General features: G+C 45.6%; 1 protein-coding gene across 1 annotated transcript; it reads left to right on the top strand.

Annotated features, from left to right (window-relative positions):
* Window positions 1-14,719: 14,719 nt before the first annotated feature.
* On the top strand, window positions 14,720-27,235 carry TGIF2 (TGFB induced factor homeobox 2). The gene is made up of 4 exons (XM_040438487.1): window positions 14,720-14,777; window positions 17,924-18,159; window positions 20,214-20,773; window positions 27,172-27,235. The coding sequence occupies exons 1-4, from the start codon at window positions 14,759-14,761 to the stop codon at window positions 27,233-27,235; spliced, it is 879 nt and encodes a 292-aa protein (XP_040294421.1). The 5' UTR covers window positions 14,720-14,758.
* Window positions 27,236-27,239: the final 4 nt, after the last annotated feature.

The raw sequence follows: 27,239 nt of genomic DNA, 5'->3' as shown, positions 1-27,239 counted from the left end.
TAGTTTAATTACAGCTAACTGTGGCTTATACAGCGATGTAACTGCGACATGACTGCGCCATTTGTATCCCTTAAGGTACCCATACACAGTAGTCTAAAGTTGATCAAAACAGATGATTTCAACCAAAACTAACAATCATCGGTTTAAATTTAACAACAAATAATTGTTTTAGTCGACCAATAACAGACCGATAACAATTAAAAATAAGTTGGCCATGTTTAATATTTTCGTCCCATTAGATGAAAGACATTTTGTTCAAGGAAGATCAGTCGTAAGTGAAAGATCTTTCTTTCAAAGAACGTTCCCAGATGTTTCGTCCATCGGTCGGTTTGATTGAACGTGTATGGGCAGATTAAGCAACTGTAACGGCCAATATGGACCGAAACGTGTACGGCCGTGTCTGCAAAATGAGCGTTCTTCAGATATTTGTTTGTTCAACTGCTGTTCAACCATCAACCAACTTCTATCTAATGTGTATGGCCAGCTTTATACTCCTTTATGTAAACTGCTATGGGCAAACAGAACGGTCAGAGGCATGTACACCTAGGGTCACTGACGCTTAATTAAATTACCTCTGATAAAAGACAAATGTCAAGTGTCAACAAATGTGACGACAAGTCTAGCACCGGCCTCCCCATTTAATGTACAGAATACACAAGACACTTGTATATAGGTCAAAGTAAAAATAATGGCCGTAGAAATTGTCAGTAACATTTCCAATTTCCTCATTAAGGAATTTGGCTCTGGCATTTTTTTTTTATTACCAGTAAAAAAAATTGTAAGAATAGGTACAAGTGTGTTTTGGCAAATTTTTGGGTGTTTTTTTGCACACAGCGTGTCTTGTCTCCAGTGTTTTCTTCATGACGTTTTTTCCCAAAAACACGAGAAAAACGCCAAAGGCTCCAGCATGCTGCATTTTTGAAAAGAAGCCAGAAAGACAAAAATACCACCTCATGTACAAAAACACCAGTAGCTAAAAAAACACACGCATGTATGTACTGTGTTACATATTTCCCATAGACCTTCAGCTAAAGTTTAGAGCTGGTGTTTAGGGCTTATTCACACGACCGTATCAACGAGTCCGCATCCGTTCCGCGACAGGTGCGGACCCATTAATTTCAATGCAAACAAAGATAGAGCATGTCCTATTCTTGTCCGCAATTGCGGACAAGAATAGGCATTTTCAATTATAGTTGCGGCTATGTGCGGTCCACAAATTGCGGAGCGCACACGGGCCAGTATCTGTGTTTTGTGGATCCGCAAGACACCACGTTCGTGTGAATGTAGCCTTATGCAGTCTATGATTATCCATAGTTTAAAACTTTGAGCCCTGGCCAGTGTCATGCCTCATACATTACAATAAATCTATCATTCTGAAGCTAAAAGAGCTTATAATCACCCCAGAGTTTCTACAAGTGCGTAGTGCAGATCTACATTAGGGCCCCTGCGCACAAACGTATTTTGTTTCCATGTCGTTATGTTTTTTTGTGGCCTTTATGTGGAACCATTCACTTCAATGGGTCCGCAAAAAAAACAAAAACAGAAATGGCTTTGTGTCCGTATGTCCGCAAGTCCGTCCCGCAAAAAAGATAGAACATGTAACTATTCTTGTCCGTTTTGCAGACAAGGATAGACATTGTTATAATGGATCTGCAAAACAAAACGCATGCAATATGGATGTCACACGTATTTTTTGTGTACCGCAAAATACATACGATCGTGTGCATGGGCCCTTAATAAAATTGAGGCAGGAAAGGCAGAGTAGTAAAAATTGCACTTTAGTGGTCCGTGGCGAATATTTTGCCTCTTTGCACATCAACACAAAGGAAATACCAGCAATCATCAGGCTTCATATGAACCCCTGGTGCCCCTACCACTTTATACATTTATAGGGATGTCTGTTTGAATTGGTATGCTGTAGGGCTCATGCACATGTCCATATTATATAGTTCATACTGTATATACATACAGATTTTCATATATACATACAGATGTCTATAGCTCTGTAATACATACCGAGAGGAATCTGTCCTGTACTCCAGTGCTTAACAAGTAACTAAAGTGTAAAATGTGTTTTAGTTTATGCATGCAGCTTGCCTCCATAAATGTGGATGTGTAAACTAATGACAACATCCCCTTTAAGAAAACTGATATATTGAGCTTAACCTCATTTAACTCCCTTTAGAGTAGATTCACAAATAGGTTCTAAATGATGTTTTTGGGGACTTTTGCATATTTAGTTGTATTTCTTTACACCTGCGGTTTTTGGTATTTTTTTATGTTAGTTAAAAGTCTATAGGAAAACGTGATTTTATGTTACTTAGGGCTCATGCACACGAACGTGTGCCGGCTGGGCCCGTATTGCACCGCATCACGGATGCGGACCCATGCACTTCAGTGGGTATACAATCCAGAATGTCAGTGCAGAGGGTATCTGACCGTGCCTCCGCACTACAAAAAAGTAGTGCATGCACTACTTTTTTGCGGTGCGGACAGATCACTGACCCATTCAAGTTGAATGTGTCTGGATCCATCTGCGGAATCCGCACGGATGTTGCCGTGCTGGGGACTGCAAATTCGGGTCCTCAACACATAGAACAGCCGATCAACGGCCGTGTGCATGAGGCCTTAGGTGGTGTTTTTTGGCGGCTTTCTGGCAACTTGACATTTTCTCTATAGGGAAAAAAAAAATCACAAAAAGTGGTTCACACAATCATCCAGAAAGTTCTGCAAAAAAAAAAAAAAAAAACACAGCATAAAAACTACATGCGGTGTGGAAAAAAACACTAGCGATTTCTATGGCTTTTTTATTTACTGCTTCGAAACATCAAAGAAAGAAAAAGTCTGACTTTTGCAGTGGTTTATTTTTGCAGCCTTCATAAAGTGTTTTGTGTTATTTTTGTCCAAATAGTGAGTTTGAGCACACAAAATTTTTAATGGAGTTTTTTGCATGCCTTGCATGTTTATATAGAAAGAATGTAACGTCACGTCCTCTGTAGAACAGTATGCCAAAAAATGCATTGGTAAAAAAAAAAAAAAAAAGGCATGCAAAAAAGAATGGAGCTGGCTTGGCCCGTTCTTGCCATAAGTGAGGGTACCAGCGTCAAGCTTTATTCACACATCCGTGTCCATGCTCAAATCCGTGAGCAGGTGGTCAGTGATGCATCCGTGAAGCTGTCTGTGAAAGATCTGTGTTGGGTCCGTGTGTCCGTTTTTTGCTGTCCGTGTTGCATGCTTTGAAAAATAATTTTCAAAGCATCTCTTCTTCATGATCCGTGAAATACGGATGGCATCCGTGGTTTTCATGGACCCATAGACTATAATGGATGGATCCGTGAACACAGACGAAATAGAGCAGGCATCCGTGCTAAAAACACGGACCCACGGACCGTGCTAAAACACTGATGTGTGACTACACACATTAAATGAATGGGGACGTGTGCTGTCCGTGGAGAACACGTAAAGCACACGTCTGTGGAACACTGACGTGTGAATGAGGCTTTAGACCCCCCAACGATCGGTCAGCTGTCCCCTCTCCTGTAGACAGGGTATAACTTTCAGACTTGCCACAACCCTTTTAATGATAACCATAAGGCTACTTTCACACTAGCGTTCGGAGCGGATCCATATAGTGTCATCTTCAAGCGGATCCGTCCCCATTGACTTCCATTATAAGTCTGGACGGATCCGCTCGCCTCCGCACGGCCAGGCGGACACCCGAACGCTGCAAGCAGCGTTCAGGTGTCCGCTCACTGAGCGGAGCGGAGGCTGAGCGCTGGCAGGCGGATGCATTCTCAGTGGATCCGCCTCCACTGAGAATGCATTAGGGCCGTGCGGATGCGTTCGGGGCCGCTCGTGAGCCCCTTCAAACGGAGCGCTCGAGCGGACACCTGAACGCTAGTGTGAAAGTAGCCTTACATCTAAGGTACTACAAGGACTGAGAACTTTACTGTTTTGCATTCATTTTTATTTGTTTATTTTTTTACATTGTATCTTTACCAATCATTGTATCATTTCAGACATTTGAGGAAACATCCACACAAGATGGATACATTGCTGATTTTCCGCAGGGTATCTGCTGGGGTTCTGCAGCAGCGGATTTTGTAATGGAATTCATTGTCTAAATGCTGCATTGCAAGGAATGACCATACGGAAAAGCCTCACCAAAAACAAACCTGCTGCGGATTTACAATTCATCCATTTTGCTGCTATCGTGTGACATTTAGAATTTTCTGCATGAGGGACTCGTATACACGAAAGTGTGCTGCCCGTTGCTGTATTGCGGACCGCGGCCATTCCGCATCACTGATGTGGACCCATTCATTTCAATGGGTCCGCAAATCCAGAGATGCGGAACGGAAGAACGCAACGGAAAACTACGGAGTTCTTTTTCGGGGTTCCGTTCCGTGCTTCCGCACCGCAAACAGATAGAACTTGTTCTATCTTTTTACGGGAAATGGAAGGATCGCAGACCCATTGAAGTGAATGGGTCTGCGATCCCCACGTGCGCCTGCCCCACGGACGGTGCCCGTGCATTGCAGACCGCAATTTGCGGTCCACAGCATGGGCTTCACACGTTCGCGTGAACGAGCCCTTTAATTCTGGAAAAATCTGGAAAGCCTGTGGCCATACCTGGAAAAGGAGCAGGTCTGAAGCAAGAAGGGACCTCGCTGAGCAAGTATGGAAACGCATGTAATCTGAACAGTCCATGCAAATGACCTGTAATTCATATGGATCACAGTCAAGATTTCTTTTCATTGAAAGAATAGGACAGCGGCAACTCATTACCATTATAAACACGGGTGGGTTCTGCAGATATTATCGCTAAAGACCCTCTCCAGAAAACAAACCCAATAGTGGACATCTCACTCATGTCTCAACAGAATGCCATTTTATTTGACATGAACCCCCCCCCCCCACCCCCGCTCTGTCAAATGGAGTGGGCAAAGGACAGCGTGGGGGGTGAGATGTCACAAAATGTAGCCACAGGAAGCTGCATTACTAAAGGGGGAAAGCCTCTCTCCTATCAGCCACAGTGTCAGATTTCACATGCACTCTGCACTAGGGCTATTATATAGTGGGAGGTGGACAAAGGGGGGGATTCTGTTTTCTGAAAGAATTTGGGCTCTAGATCTCCTGGCCAGAGAAAACCAGTCAGTCTGGGTGGTGGAGGGGCAAGTGATAACCCTGAGGAGACAAGGAGATGCCTTAACCCCTGCACTGCCAGCTGGCCATCTAACTTACCATAATGTACTCAAGTCATTGCAAACAGTCCTCCTGTAATACTAGTAATTATTACTATTGGTGGTAATAAAAACGCGTCACTAAGGGCTCATGCACATGAAAGTATGTATTTTGGGGTCTGCAAAACACAGATCCGCAAAAAAAAATAAAAAATACGGATGACAGTTTTTTGGCGGATGCTTGTTCGCAAAATGGACAAGAATAATACATGTTCTATTTTTTGGCGGAACGGACTCGCAGACATGCGGATACGAAATGCACGCCGAGTCATTTCCGTTTTTTGTTTTTTTTCCCGGCCCCATTGAAATGAATGGTTCCGCCTAAAAATGGAACGGACAAAAAATACGTTCGTGTGCAAGAAACCTAAGGGTTCGGCTGCGCGGTGATCTTGGTTACGTGACTAAGGATCGCAGTGGGATTGCATTGTAGCGATGCCATGATAGAAATGAGTGGGGTCGCAATGAAACACATACGCTTGTCGCGACTGCAGAATTGCAATACTGGGGTCACGGTGGTAGCAAATCTGCAAGTTGTATTGCGACCCCATTTATTTATATACACTATGATCCCACTGCGATCCTTGGGCACACGATGCGTATTACGCGCACAGAGCGCGATCCAGTACCAGCAAAGTGTATGAGATGAGAGAAATCTCATGTACATTTTGCTTTTTTTCTTCCGTGTGGAAATTGATCTTTTCAATGGAAGGGTGAGCTCTGCTGAAAATCTGCAACAAGATAGCAATTATGTATTGCAGAAACGCACAGAAATCCGCATGTAAATTAGTGCAGATTTTCTGCACATTGCCATGCACTGCTGTGCAAGCGTCCTTAGGTGACAGTGACACAGCCAGGATTCCTGATGCAGTTTTGGAAGCCAAAATCAGGAGTGGATCATAAAAGGAGAGAAAGTGTAAAAGACAGAAAGAACTTCTCTTTTTTATTATTTACTCCTGGTGTGGCTTCCAAAACTGCATCAGCAAACCTGACTGTGTGGCCGTACCCTAAGAATCAGGGCTCCAAAATAGCCTTACACAGGCTCTAGTGCCCACTGGTTTCATTGGGGTGACCACACATGTACAGCTACCTCTTTGGAAAAGACAGGTAGAGAACCCCTTTTCTACAGGTCAATGGTGCTCCCAGTGCCAGATGCATTTATTAAACATAAATACGCTATATTAGGTGTATTTCAGCACAGGTTGCTGCGCAAAGGTCCTTTGCGCTGCAACCTGTGACTTCTCCCCTCTCACGCCAGGTCTAAATAAGTGGGCATGGTGCGGCTGGGAACCACCCTGCTTTAGGAGTAGAAAATGGTCTAAGGCCTCTTGCACACGAACGTTGTGCATTCGTTCCGAGCATTGGGGACCGCATTTTGCGGTCCCCAATGAACGGGCAACGTCCGTTCGGCGGCCGGGACGGATTGAGACCCATTCAACTTGAATGGGTCCCTGATCCGTCCGCACCGCAAAAAAATAGAAGTTCTATATTTTTGCGGTGCTGAGGCACAGACAGAAACACCACGGAAGCGTGGGGTTCCGCAGCTCCGGATTGCGGACCCATTCATTTGGGGAGCACATGGCCGGTGCCCGCATATTGCAGACCTGCTTTTTGTGGGCCACAATACGGCCACGGCCTAAACCTGATGATGTAGAATTCAAGTACCAGTAAAATAAACTATTTAAAAAATGTAAAGTCGTCAGTGTTTGTCCGAATGTGTCACGGTATACGGCCTCATTCCCCCTAAAGCCTCATGTGCATGACTGTATTTTGCAAGCTTGTGCTATCTGAATTTTTTGCGGATTGCACACTGACACATTCATTTCTATGGGGCCATGCGCACAACCGCTATTTTTAGTGGATCTGTGGGGCCATTCAGCAAAATTCCAAAACATGTCCTCTTCTGGTCCTCATTGTGGATGACAATAGCCCTTTGTATTGATAGGAATGAGATAAATGCAGATTGCATATAAAGGTATGAGTATTTTGCGGATCTGTTGCTTACGTCCATGTGCATGAGGCCTAAAGATACTAAAATCATAGCTAACTCATTGACTCCAAGGGCTTTTCGTAGCACAGAGCTATAGGCATTGTGTGTGCCGCAGTGTGATGCCTCCCTATGGCGCCACATTCTCATCTAGAAGCCATACCTGTAGGAGAGAATGGGAGACATTTACTAACTTTGCTATACTTTGGTGCTAAAAAAAAGTTGCAAGACACTTTTTTTTAAAACTTTTTAAACGCTCATTGTACATTATTTTGTCTCACGGGTGTTTTTACGTCTTCTTCACCAATTGGCAGTAGTGGGGGCCAGGCTAGGGCATCGGCCCCGGCAAATTTACGCCTGGAAACGTGTGTAAAAGAGGACTGAAAACTACCCCAGTCAGGGTCTAGAAAAGTTTTCACTTCAGGCACACGGACTGATGGAGATGCACCTAATTTAGGGCTCGTTCACACGAACGCGTGATGCCTGTTGCCGTATTGCGGACCGCAGTTGCGGATCCGCAATACACAGGCACCGTCCCGTGGCCATTCCGCATCACGGATGCGGACCCATTCATTTCAATGGGTCCGCAAATCCGGAGATGCAGAAAGGAAGAACGGAACACAACGGAAGCACTACGGAGTGCTTTCTGAGGTTCCGGTCCGTGCTTCCGCACCGCAAAAAAGATAGAACTTGCTCTATGGTCTGCGATCCCCATGCGCCTGCCCTATGGACGTTCGTGTGAACAAGCCCTTATGATGAGGTACACACCTTGTTATAAATTAGGCGCTACCTCCGGCAGTGCAGGGGCTATCAAAGACCGGCATAAAAAGCCAGTCATTGATAAATGACCCTCAGTATCTCCTAATGTAGCATCTAATGGAGAATGCCATAATTCTCTTCTGTCGCATTGTGTATAAATCCTCTGTATGAAATCAGAGCGGGTACCAGCACTGTTGGTTCATGGCCCCTGGTATATCTGGGACGGTGGCTGTGGGGTAGGAAGGGTGTCTGTATATAGATGCAAATCCATGGGTGGGGATCGGTGTATGTATGCCCTCCATATGGACTAGTGAAGGTATTCAGACTATCTTCACCCCTAAGGTCTGGTCCCCCAGGCCCTAATTATTTACACTCAGTGCTTGACCCTCAGTACTACATGTCCTGGTTTTTAAAGCCATATTTGTGCAGAACCATATAGTTACTGGAGCTACTGCTCCCATTGCTCCCAGTGTTCCCAAATGACAGGAAGGTGACGTGAACCAACTCTAGTAAAACATTAATCTGAACGTATTACTCAAAGGGTACAGAGCATAAAAGAGCATTGTGGTTAGGGGTCTGCAAACAACGTAGATAGCTGAGAAATGTGTGGAGTAAGGCGGTCTGCACATCATGTCTGTCTGGACACTTTAAGTATAACCGAAGAAGAAAAATAAAAGCGAAACACCCATGTGGCTCACTATGTATCAACCTTATCTCAAAGTGTACACTAACCCCCCGGGCTTCTCCAAAGCTGCAAATTCTACTCCCCTATTCCCTGATCAGTTTTCCAGCATGGCTTTCATTCTTAGGGCTTATGCACATGAAGGTAATTTTGATCCGCATCCAAACCGCATTTTTTTATGGGTCACTTTTCACTTGAATGGGGCCGCAAAAGATGGGGACAGCACACCCGTGTGTCAGTTCTGTGGCCCTGCAAAAAAACTAGAACATGACCTCTTCTTGTCCGGACAAGGATAACACTGTTCTATTAGGAGCCAGCAAAATGCGTAACGCACACTGCCGATATCCATGTTTAGCGGATCCGCCATTTATAGACCGCAAAACACCCAACGGTCGTGTGCATGAGCCCTTAAAGGGATTTCCCGAATTTAATAACTGATGACCTATCTTTAGGCTAGGCGATCAATATCAGTTCGGCAGGGGTCTGACACCCCGCACCTCTGCCGATCACCCTTTAAAAGGGTTTGCGCACAATGAACGCTTGCCCCACTTTGAATGGAGCGGTGGTCACACATGGATATTCGAGGTCTGTGGAGCTGATGGAGACAGCTAAGCGCTGTACTCAGATAACTCCGAGACTGAATAGAGCGGCAGCGGACATGCCTGACTACCTCTCCATTCGTGAGGGTTTCAGCAGTCGGACCCAGAGCGAATAGACGCTTGTCACCAATCAGGTGATACGTTTTAATTGTGGGAAGATCCCTTTAAAATAGACTTGACTGGTATGGTGATATACGCTTTCAAGTAGAACCCAACTGAGGTCCATCAAGGTTTCTATTGGGTTCCTAGTGATTTTGAGAGCAAGAATGTCGCTGCAGGCTACACTAATATTCAATCACAAATGCAGCTATGGAAGAAGTCGTCAACAATACGACTTCATCAACTGAAAAAATTTGTATTCATCGTGATATTAAAATTTACCTAAAACAGAACAAAACATGAAGAAGCAATACAAGGACAGATACAAGGACAGATACGAGGGTGAAACGGTCTGGTCACGGACAGTAAAGGGGAAGCGCTGGGGGAATATACATGTGGATACGTACACCAAATATAATATGGCAACAACAAAGAGTGGCAGAAATGTACCTCCCAATCCACACTACAGGGGCCGTAGACGTCATGCAGACGTGCGACACCCGCGCTTCTGTCACTCGCTGGTTATTTATGGTTCGGCCATACTGCAGTTGGGACACGGCTGCTCTGTGGCTGAGTACCACGCTGCCGTACAAGCCGCAGCGACATCACATTAACTAGCTAGAACAATGGTTGATTTTGTGTTGATTGTTAATGGCCACGCCGTTTTACGGATTAGCGTTCAGCCATTACCAATGAATGCAGAAACAAAGAAACTATTTGGTTCCAACCGCAGAACGTCCGCGCCATGTGGCCATGTCCTTACAATAGTCAAAAGGGTTGGTCCATCTGGGACACTGAAGTCATATTGCTAGGCTATGCCATCAGTGTCAGATAGGTGCAGGTCCAAACTCGAAAGGGGCCCCTGAAGTGAAGCAGATCACACCGCTCATACGCGGCCTGCTCTTTATTCATCGCTATGGGAGTTCAGAAAATAGCTGACCGGGCACGCTTGGCTTTTTTCGGAAGTCCCACAGCAGTGAAAAGAGAGGGCTCAGCCACCTCTCCATTCACCGCTATGGGACTGCTGGACATGGCACGGGTGCCCTCTGTTCACTTGAGGGGCTCTGTTAACCTGGCGATATGCATCAATGTCCCAGTCCCAAGGGGCACATATATGCGTACAGGTGTTACAGTTCCTATGCAGTTGTTCAGAATTATTGTTATACTATTTATGTTTTAATGTATTATGAGAGATAAGAAATTGATTGTATGGGGGGGGGGGGGATCTTTTGCAATAACATTTATGATTTATTACTTTCCCAATATGTGGATAGCACTAACATACTCCGCAGCAATGTCCATGGATTGTCTGGAAAATAGCAGAAAAACCTAATGTCCACAATCGGACAGGTAAAGGATTTTCTGCCGTGCAAAATGATCTCGCAGGGGCCCTGGTGACAGATGCCAAAGAGCAGACACACACACAAACATCTTGTCTGGCCTAATGGTAGAGAATGGGTTAATTTCCTATCTTTTCTAAAGGAATCTGCTCTGCTAATCCTTTCAGTGAAGAGACTTTTTGTCATTCAATGACTAACAAATGGGCCCCCATCCCCCTAAGCGCTGCCCTGTAGATCCTGACTTTTCCACTACCTGGTGTTATCTGCTGCTTCTGCTCTCCATATCTACACTATACTGTCCCTGTATATCACTAGTAATGTACGTATAGGACGTAGGATATAGGGAGTACATGGAAGCAGGTTCAAATCGGGTTGTCTCAGCCTAAACCTTTGGGTACGGCTACACGGTAACACTGGTCGCGGCCAAGATAGCAGAGTAGAGGTGATCCCATAGAAATGTATGGGATTGTAGCGCAAGCTGCAAAAAATCCAGCAGTTAGGGCTCATGCACACAAACATATATTTTTTTCCATTTCTGTGCCGTTTTTATTTTTTTTGGCAGTCCCTATGTGGTTCCATTCACTTCAATGGGTCCGCATAAAAAAACTGAATTTACTCCGTGTGCATTCCGTATCAATATGGCTGTTCCGCAAAAAAAATAGAACATGTCCTATTATTGTCCGTATTACGGACATGGATAGGACTGTTCTATTAGGGGCCAGCCGTTCTGTAATATACGGAATGCACGTGGCCAGTATCCGTGTGCATGAGCCCTAAGTGTTGGATTTTTTTGCAACTTGCTCGGCGATCTCATTCATTTCTAGGGGATCTCCGCTACTCTGTGATCCTGGTCACGACCAGTGTCGCCGTTTATCCGTACACTTTTGTGTCAGAAACAAACCCACCCCAGAATCTTCTTATACTCTAGTGGTCCAGCATAAAACGCACTAAAAACACCACTATAAGGGCTAAAAAGTCACAAAATAGCTGTGTAAATGCATCCCACGGGTGCGCTCACATGTGGGGGATATGCCGCAGACTTTCCAGTAACTTTTATGGGTACACAATTATGAAGAATCTTCTAGGAAATAGTCCTGTTTATGTAGAAAGCTGCATTTGTTCGTAAAACGACTACTACTGTGTGATGGAGAACACCAAGGTCCCGGAGAAATCAGGATGCAAGAGGCTCAACCTTCACACTCCGGCATGAACCCAGGAATGTGCCCTGAACCTGACACCGACATGCTGTTGCAATTATAGGGACCAGTCCATTTACTTCCAGTGATTCGCTCCAGTATACTGCCTGCACAAATGGTCACTCCCAGGCCACCTTCACACGGTCAGTATTTGGTCAGTATTTCCAAACCAAGACCAGGAGTGGTCCAAAACATGGCAGAGGCACAAATCTTTCCATGGTTTAGGCTTCCAACTAGTGATGCAAAATACTGATCCAATGCTCAGTGGGGCACATTTACTACGACTGGCTTTTTACGTCGGCCTTAGTTTCCCCCTTGCGTGCCCCTCGTCATAAATTAGGTGCATATGTGGCAGTCCTTCCGCCTGGCGTAAAAACTAGACTAGCCCCCTGGCTGGTGTAGTTTTTTGTTCAACATTTACGCATGTACACGGCCGTTGGGTGTTTTGCGGTCCGCAAATTGCTAATCTGTTAAACATGGCTTCCGGCCTTGTGCGTTCTGCATTTTGCGGAACGGATGGCCCCTAATAGAACAGTCCTATCCTTGTCCGTAAAACGGACAAGTAGAGGACATGTTCTATTTTTTTGGTGTAAATTTGCTGGGAATGGAGTCCCGGCCCCTGATATGCCACGACCCCGTCCCCCTCCCGCCCAGTTAGTGGATACAGAGTAAAACTGGTGGTGTGACAAAATATTGTCGTGTGGCAAGTTCAAAAGGGGACTTGCAACTATTTTACGCCTAAATAGTCGCAAGTTCATTAGTAAATGTGCCCCGGTATGTGAAGGTGACCTATATAAGATGCTCAATACTCTGCAAACCAGCAACTTCCTCAACCCCAGACGAAAGCTGTTCTGGCCGAAACGTTCATCGGCGTGGACGGCATCTCTGTGGTCGCTGTTTATGGGTTGGTATTAGTATAGTTCTCATGTAGGGTACTTTCACACTAGCGTTTTTCTTTTCCAGTATTGAGTTCCGTCCTAGGGGCTCAATACCGGGATAAAACTGAATGGAGAGCAATCTGTTCAGGATGCATCAGTTCAGTCCCTCTTACGTTTTTTGGCTGGAGAAAATACCGCAGCATGCTGCAGTTTTCTCTCCGGCCAAAAATCCTGAACACTTGCCAGAATGCCGGATCCGGCATTAATTTCCATTGAAATGCATTAATGCCGGAACAGGCCCCAAGTGTTCCGGCAAAACGGATCCGGTTTTGCAGTCTGCGCATGCGCAGACCTTTAAAAAGGAGAAAAAAAATAAATCCCGGATCCGGTATTGCAATGCATTTGTGAGACGGATCCGTCTCGCAAGTGCATGCGTTTGCGTCCGGATTTGGCGGAATCCTCTTCCGCAAGTGTGAAAGTACCCTTAGACATTGCACTATGCACTTTGTTATGTTTTCATTGATACGTAGCATTTCTTTGGGGTTCATGTCGGTAGTATATTCACCCAATATGTGTGTATGACGAGAACCCGGGACGCCTGCTTTTCAGCCTGGACTCTTCTTATTTTGAGGCTTCGTGCACACGACCATATTTTGCATCCTTGCCTGATCTGACATTTTTGGGGGTTGCACATGGGGGCCATCCATTTCTATAGGTCTGCAAAAGGCTGATGTCATGCAAATTATTGTCTGTGTCCTACTCTTGTCCATATTGAGAACTAGAACGGTCCTTTCTAGTGACTAGAAAAATGCGGACTGCACACGGAAGCTGTGTGTCCGTGGTTTGCGGACCGCTATATGGACACGGTCGTGTGCACGAGGCCTAACTGTGAAGTTTTACATAAAATAATAAAGTAATACTCTTAGCACGGACTTTGTGGCACTGACTTCTCTCTATGGGTAAGGTTTGGGTTGCTATATGTACTATAGCACTGTGACTATACCTTCATATGCTATTGGTATTTCTTCCAAACCGTGTCAATTGCATATTTATCGTGGATGTCTTCTGACATGTTTCGCTTGAAAGGCTGAAAATGTGTCTAAAATGCTGGTAGAAATCAGGAGGGGGATCGGAATAGGATGAATATCTGGATGTGGAACCTGTCATGAGAGATGTTCTCATTGCTGAAGGTGGATTTAGATGTGCAGATTATAGGGAACCAACGTTCCTGACAATCTGCCTGGGTAAAGGTGCCACCGATCACCCGATGAAGGCGCAAAACGCCCGTTCGTGGGATGAAACAGTCATTACCAAGATAGCACTGACTAAACAGCGCTCGGGTGAGCTACAGCAGTGATGCCCAACCTGCGGCCCTCCAGATGTTGTAAAACTACAACTCCCATCAATGTCTGTTGTAGGTTCATAACTATAGACTGTCCAAGCATGCTGGGAGTTGTAGTTTTGCAACAGCTTGAGGGCTGCAGGTTGCTACAAGATCAATAGAAAATGCCCCAAAAAGAAAACACGAAGGCGTCCAAAATAAATACAAGCCCTAACCCTGACAGAAAAAGATGACTGGAAATCGTCCCCTAGCCTGACCACATGAAAGTACAATTAGCCCGAGCTATGACGCCACGTGACCCAGACGTGAGAGGAAGCCCCTTTTGTGGCGGGAATCCCTGGCTCCCCCCCTCCCTGGCACGCGAGGGGTTAAGGCGCGCGCACATCGGTTCAAATAGAGTTAATTAAATACGAATAGAAGTTTCATTCACAAGACAACAAGTGACAGAAACCTGACTCTGTCTATAGGCCCCGCCCCCTCCTGGAAAGCGAAGGCCAATCACAGCGCGGCATTCAAATAACACCCCGCCCCTTGCGAATGGAAGCAGGAGAGGGAGCTGCTATATCTGTCACCTAACGTCCTGCAGGCAGCTGGACACTGACCGCGACCTACACCTGGACCACCGGGGACCCCGACATGAGCCTCTTCCTCGCAGGTAAGTCCTCTCCCTGGCGGCCGGTACCTCTCCCTACTCGGCCCCGGTGGCGTTTTCTAGCTGTTAAAGGGGCATGGCGTTTCTGGTGCGTTTCTTTGCGAAAAGCTATTTATTTTATTTATTTATTTTTTGGGGGAATTTGGGATTTTATTTATTTATTTTTTGCTATTTTGTATCATTTTGTCAGCAGTTGCACAGTCTCTGTCTGATAACGGGGGGCGATAGATTGCAGCTAGAGAGGGGAGGGGGGGCCTGAGTGTGAACAAAGACCACCCAGCAAAGTTTGCGGCCTGGGACGTCTCCCTACCTGCCCCTGGGCCGGGGGGCTGTGCTCGGAGTGACAGCTGCAGGGGGAGGAGGAGGAGGGAGACTCGCACAAGTTCCTGTTTCTCTTTGAAACAAAGAAGCAGTCTGTCAGTGAGGAGAAGTTTACTTTGCGGGGGACCCCTGCCCCCCACGTCCTGCAGGTCCCCCCGGTACCAGGGAGGTGGTCGGTAAGTGGAGTTAGGGGGGGCTGGGGTATAATGGGGGGGCCCCGCCGCTGCTGTCCCAGGCCATGTGCTTGTGTCTTTGTTCCCTCCGATCCCTGGAACTTTAACTCCGCGGCTTTAAATCCGTGTTGCTAAAGTACTCCTGTGCTGCTGTGGCCCCCGTGTGATCGGGCTGGGGCTGCAGATGTCTTCCCACCAGGGGCTGAGGCATCAGGTAGGTCCTGTGCCCACATGCCCCGTGCACGTACACAGCCCACCTCCCCCATCTTTAGAGGAGGGGGGGGGGACATCCATTTGCTCTGTCCTGAGTTTGTGGTGGGAAGGCCCTTGTTCTGCTTGTTTTGGAGGGAGAAGGGGCTTTCTTCTCGGCTGGGGGGCTTCGCTCTATTGTCTGCTGGGCTCTCCATTGTTTTAGAGGCTCATCCTCTATGGAAGTTTGGGTGACGCTGGAGGTTGTGCAGAAAGTTACAGTAACAGAAAAATAAAAAAAACCTCCCATGAAGTGACAGTGGTGTGAACAGGGCTTTATGTGGTTGTGTATTGTCAACCATGCGGTGCATGCAGATCTTGGGCTAAGTTCACATGGAGGGTTTATTTATTTTTATTTTTTATTTTTTTTCTGTGATAAAATTATGCAGATTTTTTATTAATTTTTTTGCAGCAATATTTTTATTTATTTTTTTAATACTATTGTATTGCATAGTACTATGTGTAAATGGTCAACCATGGGGTGCATGCAGATCTTTGGCCTCTGTACGCAGTTTTTTTTTTTTTTTTTTTTTTAAATAAATTCTGACACTTTTTGACATGGCTTCTGATCCTGCCCATTTCAATGGGGACCCTTGGAACATCAAGAATGGACTATTGGTGGCCGTACACATAAGATTAAAGTCGGCTGGAATGGCAGATTCTGTCCGACTGTTTGGGAAAACGCAGATTTGTGGTTTCAAGTTCGGTGTACAGGGTTCAGGTTATCGAAGAATTTCATTATGGATTCCGCTACCACGGACCATAACTTGTGGTCCGTGGTAACGGAATTCCAAGATAACCCGAACCTTGTACGCCGAACTTGAATCCACAGATTTGCTCAACACTAGTCGCCATCCACCATGCTGGAGAACTGCATGTTGATGGTGTGATCGGCTGATCACTTGGTATTGTGCTGAAGCAGCGGGGGTCCGTTTTTATAAAAAACTGACCCCCTAGATGGGCAGTCTAGTGGGTGGGATCGTTCATACGATCAGTATCTCCCATAGTTGGCCAGCTTTAGGGTACTTTCACACTAGCGTTTTTCTTTTCCGGCATTGAGTACCGTCCTAGGGGCTCAATACTGAAAAATAACTGATCAGTTTTATCCTAATGCATTCCGAATGGAGAGCAATCCGTTCAGGATGCATCAGGATGTCTTCAGTTCAGTCTTTTTGCCTTTTCAGGACGGAGATAATACCGCAGCATGCTACGGTTTTATCTCCGGCCAACACTTGCTGGAATGCCAGATTTTTTCCCATTTGAAATGCATTAATGCCGGATCTGGCCCCAAGTGTTCCAGCAAAACGGATCCGGCATTGCGGTCTGCGCATGCTCAGACCATAAAAGAAAATGCCGGATCCGTTTTTCCGGATGACACCAGAGAGACGGATCCGGCATTTCAATCCATTTGTCAGACGGATCAGGATCCGGATCCATCTGACATGCCATCAGTTGGCATGCGTTTTGACAGATCCGGCAGGCAGTCGGGCGACAGAACTACCTGCCGGATTTCTCTGCCGAAAGTATGAAAGTACCCTTAGTCTTTTTCATGCTGGTATTTTTTATTTTTTTCCAGCGGTATGTAAATTTAAGGGGTTGTCTGATCTTGAACAATGATCACCAGGATATGCCATCAATCTCATCGGAGGGGGTCACAGAGGAGGAACCTGCACCTATCTCCATAGGGGCCGCCCAAAGTGAAGAGAGCAGCCGTGCTTGCGCGGCCACCCTCCGTCCACCTTTTGGCTATTTCCATCACTCCCATAGCGGTGAATGGAGCAGTGGCGACGCTTACGTGGTGCGCTCTCCATTCACCACGATAGGACTTCTGAAGAAGCTCGCTTCATGGTAACGAACGTAAGAACGGCTGTGCGGTGATCTTTCCTTCACTTTGGGGATAGGAGCAGGCCCCAGACGTGGTACCCACACCTATCTGACATTGATGGCATATGGTAGGGGTGGTGGTTTTCCCATTGAAATCAATGGAGATGACTTGGGAGCAGAGTCTGAGCCAAAATCCACATACCCAAGGTTAAGTCAATTTGTGCAGATAAAATGCACACATTGGAAGGGATCCTACTGGAACGATTGACTCCATGTGTCCAGACTGTACAACCCTTTTAAGTGACTCCCTCTGTTTGATGTGGGGGAGGGGTGCTGGACACAAGGAGAGGTGACAAGAGGAATGTGCTAATGAAACAAAAGGTGAATGGGCTTCTTCCCGGAGTGACTATCCTTATGCGTGGAGGATGAGCACTTCACGTGGAGCCCCTGCAGGCAGCCATTTGGAGGGCTAAGCTGAGCTCCTGTGGTGTCCTTGTCACGGCCGGTAGATGGTCCTGCTTCTACCCTCTGTACAGTACCTATCATTTGTCTGTATTCCAACCAGTGTGTTTTTCCTCACAGAACCCGCCATGATGGAGGAGATGGAACCCGTCCATCAGACTGACAGTGACGCCGGAGAAGATGACAGCAGCGTGGAAATGGAAGTACCCGGTGCCAAGAGGAAGCGCCGAGGGAATCTGCCAAAAGAGTCTGTGAAAATCCTGCGTGACTGGTTATATGAACATCGACACAACGCTTACCCATCGGAAGCGGAGAAAAGCATCTTGTCAGGACAGACGCACCTCACCGTGCTGCAGGTACAACCCCAAATGTCCTATACCAGTAGTGGCTATGTTCTAGCTGGTGGGTCCTCCGGTTAGGCGGCACTTGTCTTCTGATGGGATTCTTCTATCTTTAGCTGTTTGCCATGGACTAAGGCTACTTTCACACTTGCGGCAGAGTGATCCGGCAATCAGTTCCGTCGCCGGAACTGCCTGCCGGATCCGGCAATCTGCATGTAGACTGATCCGGATCCGTCTTACAAATGCATTGCAAGAACGGATCCGTGTCTCCGGATTATTTTAATTTTTTTCACATTTTTACCGGTCTACGCATGCGCAGACCGGAAGGACGGATCCAGCATTGCGGTATTTTTAATACATTTCAATGTAAATTAATGCCGGCAACTGATCCGGAATTTTGGACGGAGATAATACCGCAGCGTGCTGCGGTATTTCCTCTGTCCAAAATGCCATTCAGTGACTGAACTGAAGACATCCTGAACGGATTTCTGTCCATTCAGCATGCATGGGGATAAAACTGATCAGTTCTTTTCCGATATTGAGCCCCTTGGACGGAACTCGGTGACGGAAAAGAATAACGTTAGTGTGAAAGTATTCTAACCTACCTACTACACGTGCTGTACAATGGTTGGGCGTGAAGCCCTCAGCATTACAGAAGCTCATGGAGATAAATGGATTGGCCACAGTTGGCATACCGCTCACTACGTGTTGAACATGCATGTGTTTTTTTCATACGTAGTCTGTGGACCATGGGTATGTAGGAAGAAGCAGGAGCATGCACTACTCTGGTCCGTTTAGCAGATCCATCATGTCTCTCGCTGATCCATTGCATAGAAAACTGCTAAAAATGTTTTTTATAGACTCCTATTCTGACCGTGGATGCAACATGGTCAAAGTATTTGGGTTATTGGTATAAGATCTATTGTTTGAACTGCATTTTTATGTTTTTTTGAAACTATGAATTTTTGATGGTTTGAAATTTTCTATGTTAATATCTATATTTAAACAAAACCCATAAAATCCCACAGTTTGTGCACTGGCCTCTAAGCCTAATAATGGGCTTGGTCTGTACAGATCATATTACTGCAGTTATCGGCTTATTACGGGCAGGATTAGAATGACAGATAACACCTATAGATAAAAAAACTAACAGGATCCATCATTTACAATAGGTGGTATCACGGCTTACGGCTCCCTCCTGACCTCTGCATAGGTCACAGAGCATGTCTACAAAACTCTCTCGTAGAAGGCGATGAGGTCCCCTCCTGACCATCGGGTCTATGGCCCATGGGGCTGCCGTAAAGCAGTTCTCTAAATGCTGTTAAGAACGGCTCAGGACAGATTGCCTCCCCCCATAACCATGTTCAGGAAATAGAATAAAAACTCTACATTCAGCAAATAAAAAAAACAGAATGGGTCTTGATCCATCTTTGGAATCCACACGGATGAAGCCTGTGCATTGGGGACCGTGAGTTGCAGTCTTCAATGCATGGAACGGCTGTGAGCATGAGCCCTAAGGCTGCCCATTCACCATACCGTCCACCAGCAGGATCCATAGGTGGCGGCTACACCTAGACATGCAGTCTGTTTTATTATAGCCTGCATAGGTGGGGGGCCCAGCGACCGGTAGTGTTGGGGCAGCTTATTGCAAGTTTCACATAAGGATGTCCAGTCTGGAAAATGAGGTCTGTGCACCTGATGCATTTTACCGGACCGATCGTGGCTCGGCTAACCCAAACTCGGAGCATCATGGGGATTTATGATGCTGTGAGTTCCAGCCTGACTGTGGGCCTACTGTTCCATAATCGCATGATGCAGTGACTACAGGACAGTAGACTCGCGGATGAACCATGGCCGGCCATTAATGGACCGTATTTTTCAGATATTGCACATGCCTGTGTGACACTGGCCTTAGGGTAATAGTGGTGTGTGTATTTTATATATAATTTTTTATATGTACTATGTTACTAGAGATATTATTTTTATATATATATATATATATATATATATATATATATACACCGCTGTAGGACTTCTTGCTCAGCTGACCTTGTTCCTCTCTTCTGTAGATCTGCAACTGGTTTATCAATGCCCGTCGGAGGATCCTACCTGACATGCTCCGTAAGGATGGAAAGGACCCTAATCAATATACGATCTCTCGAAAGGGAAACAAGACCCCTGAGCCTCCTGCTCCTGTTCATCACACGCCAATCGAAATCCCTTCAATGAAACCACTCGAGTTCTCCTCGATAACACACATGGAGCACCCGACCATTCCCAGTATGCTGGTGGTCCCCCCCATGGCTGCCGGCATGATGCCTCTCCTGTACCCCTTCAGACATCCCATCCATGCTGTCGCTACAGTAAGTCACGACCTCATCATGCAGAAAGTGGCCCCTGCCATGAAAGCCGAAGAAGGTGGCTCCCCTGCAGAACTGCCCAACAAACGTCTTTGCCACTCCACAGACGAGCTCGGACAAACTCCTTCTTCTGTCTCTCCCCCTTGCTTTATCGAAGGCGCAAAAATCAGCAGATTGCAGATCCTGGCACATGTCGCCACCCAGTGCATAGCGGAAATGGAAGCTGAGGAGGCCAGGCGTGAGGCCGCTAGATGTGCTCTCAACGCCCTTCAAGATTCCTTCTCCAAGGGCCACATAAAGATTGAACAGATGTAACGCTCGTGCCTCTTTTACTCAGCTACATAAGGAGTCCATGTGCTTCCTTGAGTTATTTTTTTTCTTTTTTTTTTCTTTTTTATAAGAATGCATTGATTACCTCAAGGAAAGGCTGGACCAAGATGGAACCTATCCATTTCCGTGTCTGCAAAGAATGCACAAACCCTCATCCCGTGTGGGGGCTCTTTGCAAAGAGATAATATAGCAGGTCATATATGTGTAATTTTTTATTTTTATGGACTTCCAGTACTTACTGTTTACATTTTGTATTGAATCCCCAGCTGCTTTTTCTGTAGTTGGAATGGATATAGGGGCGAAGAGGCACCTTGGGACACTACAGGTGGGGTGGCCATATTCTGTGAGCCCTCACAGCATCATGTTCTGCAAGTATGCTGCTACCCCCCTCTGCACTTTATTGGTCACATTGACCAGAGGTCACTCGGCAATGTAGAAGATCACTACGGCTGGCATTCGGAGTAGGTCACTCGCACAGGACTATAGTACAACCTTCTCTGACTCGCCCAGCGTCCTTGGCATACGTTGCCGCTTGGTTTATTAGTCAAGTGTTTGGTGGGGAGGAGGGGGCGACTCATTCTCGATAACTGAGCTTCCTATCTTTACACTGTTCGTGTGTGTGTATATATATATTTTTCCTCTAAACTTTTACTTTTTTTGAAACTGTGAATGTTCATTACTGTTCTGTGACCACAAAGTGTTCATTATTTACCCGGCTAAAAAATTTTTATATATATATATTTTTTTTTTTGTGACGGTTGGCAGCCTGAAGTCAAATCCATTTTGGTCCACGGGCACTGGCCGTGTGCTCACCGCATCACAGCTGTGGACCCATTCACTTAAATGGATCAGCAGTCCGGTGTGGCACGGAAGCACTACGGAGTGCTTCTGTGGGGTTTTTGTTTGTGCCTCTGCACCGCAAAAAAAGAATAGAACTTTTATTTTTTTTGCAGTGCGGACGGATCACGAACCCATTCCAGCTGAATGGGTCTGGATCCGTCGGTGCAGCCGCAGGGATGGTGCCCGTGCATTGGGGACCGAAAATTGCAGTCCCCAATGCACGGAATGGCCGAACAACGGCCGTTTGCAAGAGGCCTTAGTAAGTGGAGAGAAAAAAAATAATAAAAAATAGCAAAAAAACCCCACAGTATTACTTGTAACCATGTGCCATTTATTTTCAGAGATGCCCAAAGTAATGCCTCTCCTAAGAGGCGAAATATAAAATCTTAATTTTATAAAGCGATGCTGTATGCAAACAACTTAGACTTTTAATGTATTTGTTTTATCTTGTATGAATAGTTTCTAGGATAACCACTAGATGGCGTGATACTTACACAAGCAATTTTTTATTTTTTTTCTCCCCATGCTGACTCTCTACAGTATTTATTTAAGAGACCAGTATCGTGTACCTCTGTATCTGGACCCCCTCCTTTTATTTTTTTATAAATATACATACTATATAACGGGTAACAGTGGAGAAATCCAACAGTTTTAAGCTAGAGGCTACAATTTTCCGACCATGTCCGTATTTTATATTTTTAGCGCCAGACAACATTCTGCATTTAGAAGCCTGTCTATTTGTGCAATTTTCCGTGTTATATTGTGAGTGGAGTAGCGGACTTCTATAAATGATGAATTTTTCCCATGTGCACGTCTTGGATGTGTGAAAACATGAACTACAAATCTTACTTTTTATGAAATAAATGTATATTTTTAGGTTTGTATATTTGTACGAGAAAACGCCTTTGCAAGTGTCTTAAATGGTTTCCAAAGGTCTTTTAAACATCCAGAATTTTTTTTATATATTTTTTATTTTTTTGCGAGTAGTTGGATGAAATGTACGTATCCCTTTGGACTTGACCAGCGTTTGCCACTCTGCTGTGTAGACGATTAGATGGAAAATTGTATTTTATTGATCTAAATATCTTCAGAAAACGCAGTCTGCGCCTCCTCCGGTTCTCTAAGTCGAGATCTGATATTTCGGTATTCTCAGCTACTTTAGTTATTTTAAAATTACAGCCTGTCTTCAGACACCGCGGGAAACCATTTTTCTGTACATCACCTGTGTGGGCAATTCTTGAGCACTTTTGAAGCAATGGGCTAGAGATACACCCACAAGAAACTGCTCAGTCATGGGGTGAATGAGAAGTGGCTGCATTTACCATTTCAATACTGAACGAGTGTGTGTCTGCAATGAACAAAATGTGAGAGCGTTCCCCCATTTGTAAATAAATCTCCAGATTCTGTAAATTTTTGAGTTGCCCTCCTGGTCTTCTGTTAAAGCATTCTCAGTTTAGGCCATCGGTATCAGATTGGTTGATGAACACTCTGCACTCCCGCTAAGGGTACTTTCACACTAGCGTTTTTCTTTTCCGGCATAAAAAAACTCTACCGGAAAAGAACTGATCAGTTTTATCCCAATGCATTCTGAATGGCGAGCATTCCGTTCAGTTCAGTCATTTGGACTGATCAGGCAAAAGATAAAACCGCAGCATGCTACGGTTTTATCTCCAGTAAAAAAAAAAACGAAAGACTTGCCTGAATGCCGGATCTGGCATTTTTTTCCATAGGAATGTATTAGTGCTGGATCCGGCATTCAAAATTCCGGATCCGTTGTTCCGGTCTGTAAATAAAATGCCGAATCCGTTTTGCCGGATGACACCGGAAAGAAGGATCCGGCATTTCAATTATTTTTATTTTTTTGGACTGATCAGGCATTTTTAAGACTGATAAGGATCCTGATCAGTTTTACAAATGCCATCAGTTGGCATGCGTTTTGCCGGATCCGGCAGGCAGTTCTGGCGACAGAACTGCTTGCAGGATCACCCTGCCGCAAGTGTGAAAGTAGCCTAACCAACTGCTTGAAGGGGCCACGGCAATGCAGATTGCACACGGGAGGTATCCATGTTTTGCAGACCGCAAAAAAACGGACACGGTTGTGTGCAGGAGGCAAAGAGGCCGCAGCGCTTGCACGAGCACCATGGCCCCGTCAAACAGCCAACGTGCCATGAGTTGGATCCCACCAATGTGATATTGACGGCCCATCCTGAGCATTAATATCCTGCCTATGTAAAGTTTTATAAATTAGTAGCTTGCTGTCACTGAACAGGACCACTCTCTTCTGTCAGTCTATCTAGTTGCAGTTTAGGCGGTTTGTTATAGGCAGGAATGCTCCAATCCATCAACCATGAGCAGATCTCGACTATGGTGTGTTTTTGTTTTTGTATTTTTTTTGTTCCCCCCCCCCCCCCCCCCCCACATTTTATTAACAATTCAGAGCGTTAATTTAATTTATTAAAGGGGGCTCTTTGAGACTGAAACCCCTTTTCAGATTTACAGCTGGCAAGGTCCAGGGGTTTTTCACTGAGCTCCCTACTACTGCCTGCTGGACGTGTGCCCTCGAGGGCAGTGGTCATGTAGTGTGCCTGCACATGCCGCCACTGAATCCATTTCTTGACCCGCAGCGCTGATGCATGTCCAACTGGAAGCCGATGAGCAGGGAGCTCGGTGCTGGAACTAGAGCGCCAGTGACAGGGTTTTTTTTTCTCCTATACGTTTTTGAGTTGGGGTTCCTTGTCGAGGAGAACCCCCTTTAATATATCATACTTAATTTTTTTTATTTTCAGATATATTGCAGCCACCACTAGGGGGAGCTACTGTTATTAAACTCTGATAAAAAAAAAAAACTGATCTCATTGGTACCCTCTAGTGGTGGCTAAAGGCAGCAAATCATGTACTCTTAGGCCACGTTCACACAGCAAAATCTACAGCCGAAAAATCAGTAGCAAAGCACTAGCTGAAAAGTTTTTGTGGCTTTGTAATTTGGTGAGGTTATTCTGCTTCTATGACTCCATCAAATCTGCCTTAAAGAAGTAAGAGGTCACTTTTTTTATTTTATTTTTTTTATCCAGTTTTCCCATGTGAACATGGCTTTATACATTTATTTCTGGGCGAGGCTCTGACTCCTGTCTACAAACATTAAGAAATGAATCTGCATTGGATTCTGGAGCTACAAACCACATGGAAGTAAAGATTAAAGGGAATCTCCATGAGACTGGACAACCACTTGCTGAGAACCTGGGACGCAAGGAGCTCCGCAGGCTTCATGTTACATTAAATGCATAGTGGGTGCTGGAAGGATTATTGTGAGTGGGCCAGGAAACCCAACTGTTACGTGTGGGTTGTAACTGGCCCATCTCAATGGTACACACTTCAAAAAATGCCATTTTCTGTATTTTATTATTTTTTTTATCCATTGGACTGTAATAAACTATTTGCATACTTAAACATCCTGCTCTGTGTATGATTATAGAAAACTCTTTAATTTATGCCACCACATCAATTTAAGGGTACCTGCACATGGTCCAGATTTGTGTGCAAAAAATGTATTGCAGTTTTGTTTTTGTTTTTTATGTGGATTTTCTGAAAACACCCTGCAGAATCGCACGAACATTTGACACGCTGCAGATTTTAAAATCCAACCAGCAGATCAATTTCCGCACAGAAAAAAAAAAAAGCAAAGCATACATGAGATTTGTCAGATCACATGCCCTTTGCGGTTACTGTATTAGGCTACATGCACACGACCGTATGTGTTTTGCGGTCCGCAAAAAAAACAAAAAACGGATACTAGTTTTTATTTTTTTTATTTTTTTTGCGGATCCATTGTAACAATGCCTAAAACGGACAAGAATAGGACATGTTTTTATTATATTTTTTTTTTGCGGGGCTACGGAACGGACATATTGATGCGGAGAGCACACTGTGTGCTGTCCGCATTTTATGCGGACCAATTGAAATGAATGGGTCCGCATCCTATCCGCAAAAAAAACGGAACGGACACTGACACAAACGTTTGTGTGCATGTAGCCTTACACTGCGTATAAATCTGCATTGCATTCATTAAGAGGGGTTTTTCCATTTCTTACACGTTATCCCCTATCATCATCAACGCACGGAATCAGGACCTATTTATTTCTATGGGGCTGTGCACATGAGCGTTGGTTTTCACGCATCACTTGTGCATTGCGTGAAAATCGCAGCATGTTCTATATTCTGCGATTTTTCACGCAACGCTGGCCACATAGAAGTGAATGGAGCCATGTGAAAATCGCATCCGCAAGCAAGTGCGGATGCAATGTGTTTTTCACGGATGGTTGATAAGAGATGTTTGTATACCTTTTTAGTTTTTATCACGCGCGTGCAAAATGCATCAAATCTCATTGCAAAACTGAACGCGATCGCAGACAAAACTGAATAACTTTGTTTGCGAAATCGCGCATTTTTCACTGAACACATTTGCAACGCATCCGGAGCGAATACGCACATGCTCGTCTGCAAGGGGCCTTAAGGTGCCACGGCATGGTTCTGATACGGCTGTGCTGTGTTCCAGTACCGAGCAGCCAAAGGGGCTGCAACGGGCTGTAATTAAACTAATGGCGGCACTGTTCAGAGAGTCTGTATTGTTAATGACTGCGCCGTTTTGAAGGGACCTCACAGCCATTAACATTGATTAAAGACCAATGCGGCCCTGTCGCCCGTGTGACACAAGCGTGGCGTCCCCCTTAGATCAGTGGGGGTCCGACTGATCATGAGAACAGGGACATCGTCGAGCGCCCCCAAAATGAACGGAGTAGCAGGTCGAGCATGTGCACTGCTACTCCATTCATCTCTACGGGGGATCTGGAGACAGCCAAGTACAGCACTCCCATAGAGATGAATGGACCTGCAGTTTGTACGTCTGACCCAGTGCATTGTTCATTTCGGGGCTCCGCAGCATATGGGGTCCTGTTGTGATTGGTAAGGCGCTCAGTAGTAGGACGCCCACCGATTTTAAAGGGGTTATCCCACTTTGCGTTTTTATACTTACCTGCTGCCACCGCGCGTTCACTTCCTGGATTCTGGCTGGGGGCGGGCTTCATCTTGATTGAAGTCTTCTCCCGGCCGGGCCGCACGCTGGACTGAACGCGCACGCTGCCGCGCATGCGCAATGTGACTTATTTCTGGCCAGTATAGTACAGAGCCGGCGTGCGCGTTCGCAGCTCTGTACTATTCTGGCCGGGAAGAAGTCACCGTCGCGCATGCGCGGCAGCCTGCGCGTTCAGGACAGCGAGTGGCCCGCCGGGATACAAAAAGAAGTCTTCTGGGCAAGCACGACCATCGGGATTTTGCGGAAGAGCGGTGGTCGTAACCAGGGGAGACCGAGTCACAACAATAAGGTAAGTGGGGATGAATTTTCTCCTAATCGGTGGGAATTTGTTAATAAAGTATATTTACAAAAATGATCACTGTCAAATCATTAACAGATTTAACAGTGATCATTATGATGGGATAACCCCTTTAAGTCATCCCCTATTCCTGTGCATAGAGGGTACCTGGTAACAGCTGGAATACATCAGTGATTGA

Source organism: Bufo bufo, chromosome 6 (assembly GCF_905171765.1).
Source record: "Bufo bufo chromosome 6, aBufBuf1.1, whole genome shotgun sequence".
Taxonomy (NCBI): Eukaryota; Metazoa; Chordata; class Amphibia; order Anura; family Bufonidae; genus Bufo; species Bufo bufo.
Note: the sequence above shows the minus strand (reverse complement) of the source record. Positions and strands in the feature narration are given on the sequence as shown.

What these genes read in the sequence shown, in the direction of transcription:
- TGIF2 (XM_040438487.1), top strand. An exon ending in CGCACCTCACCGTGCTGCAG is followed by an intron (nt 18,160 to 20,213) that starts GTACAACCCCAA and finishes TCTCTTCTGTAG; the next exon opens with ATCTGCAACTGGTTTATCAA. An exon ending in AGATGTGCTCTCAACGCCCT is followed by an intron (nt 20,774 to 27,171) that starts TCAAGATTCCTT and finishes ATGGGATAACCC; the next exon opens with CTTTAAGTCATCCCCTATTC.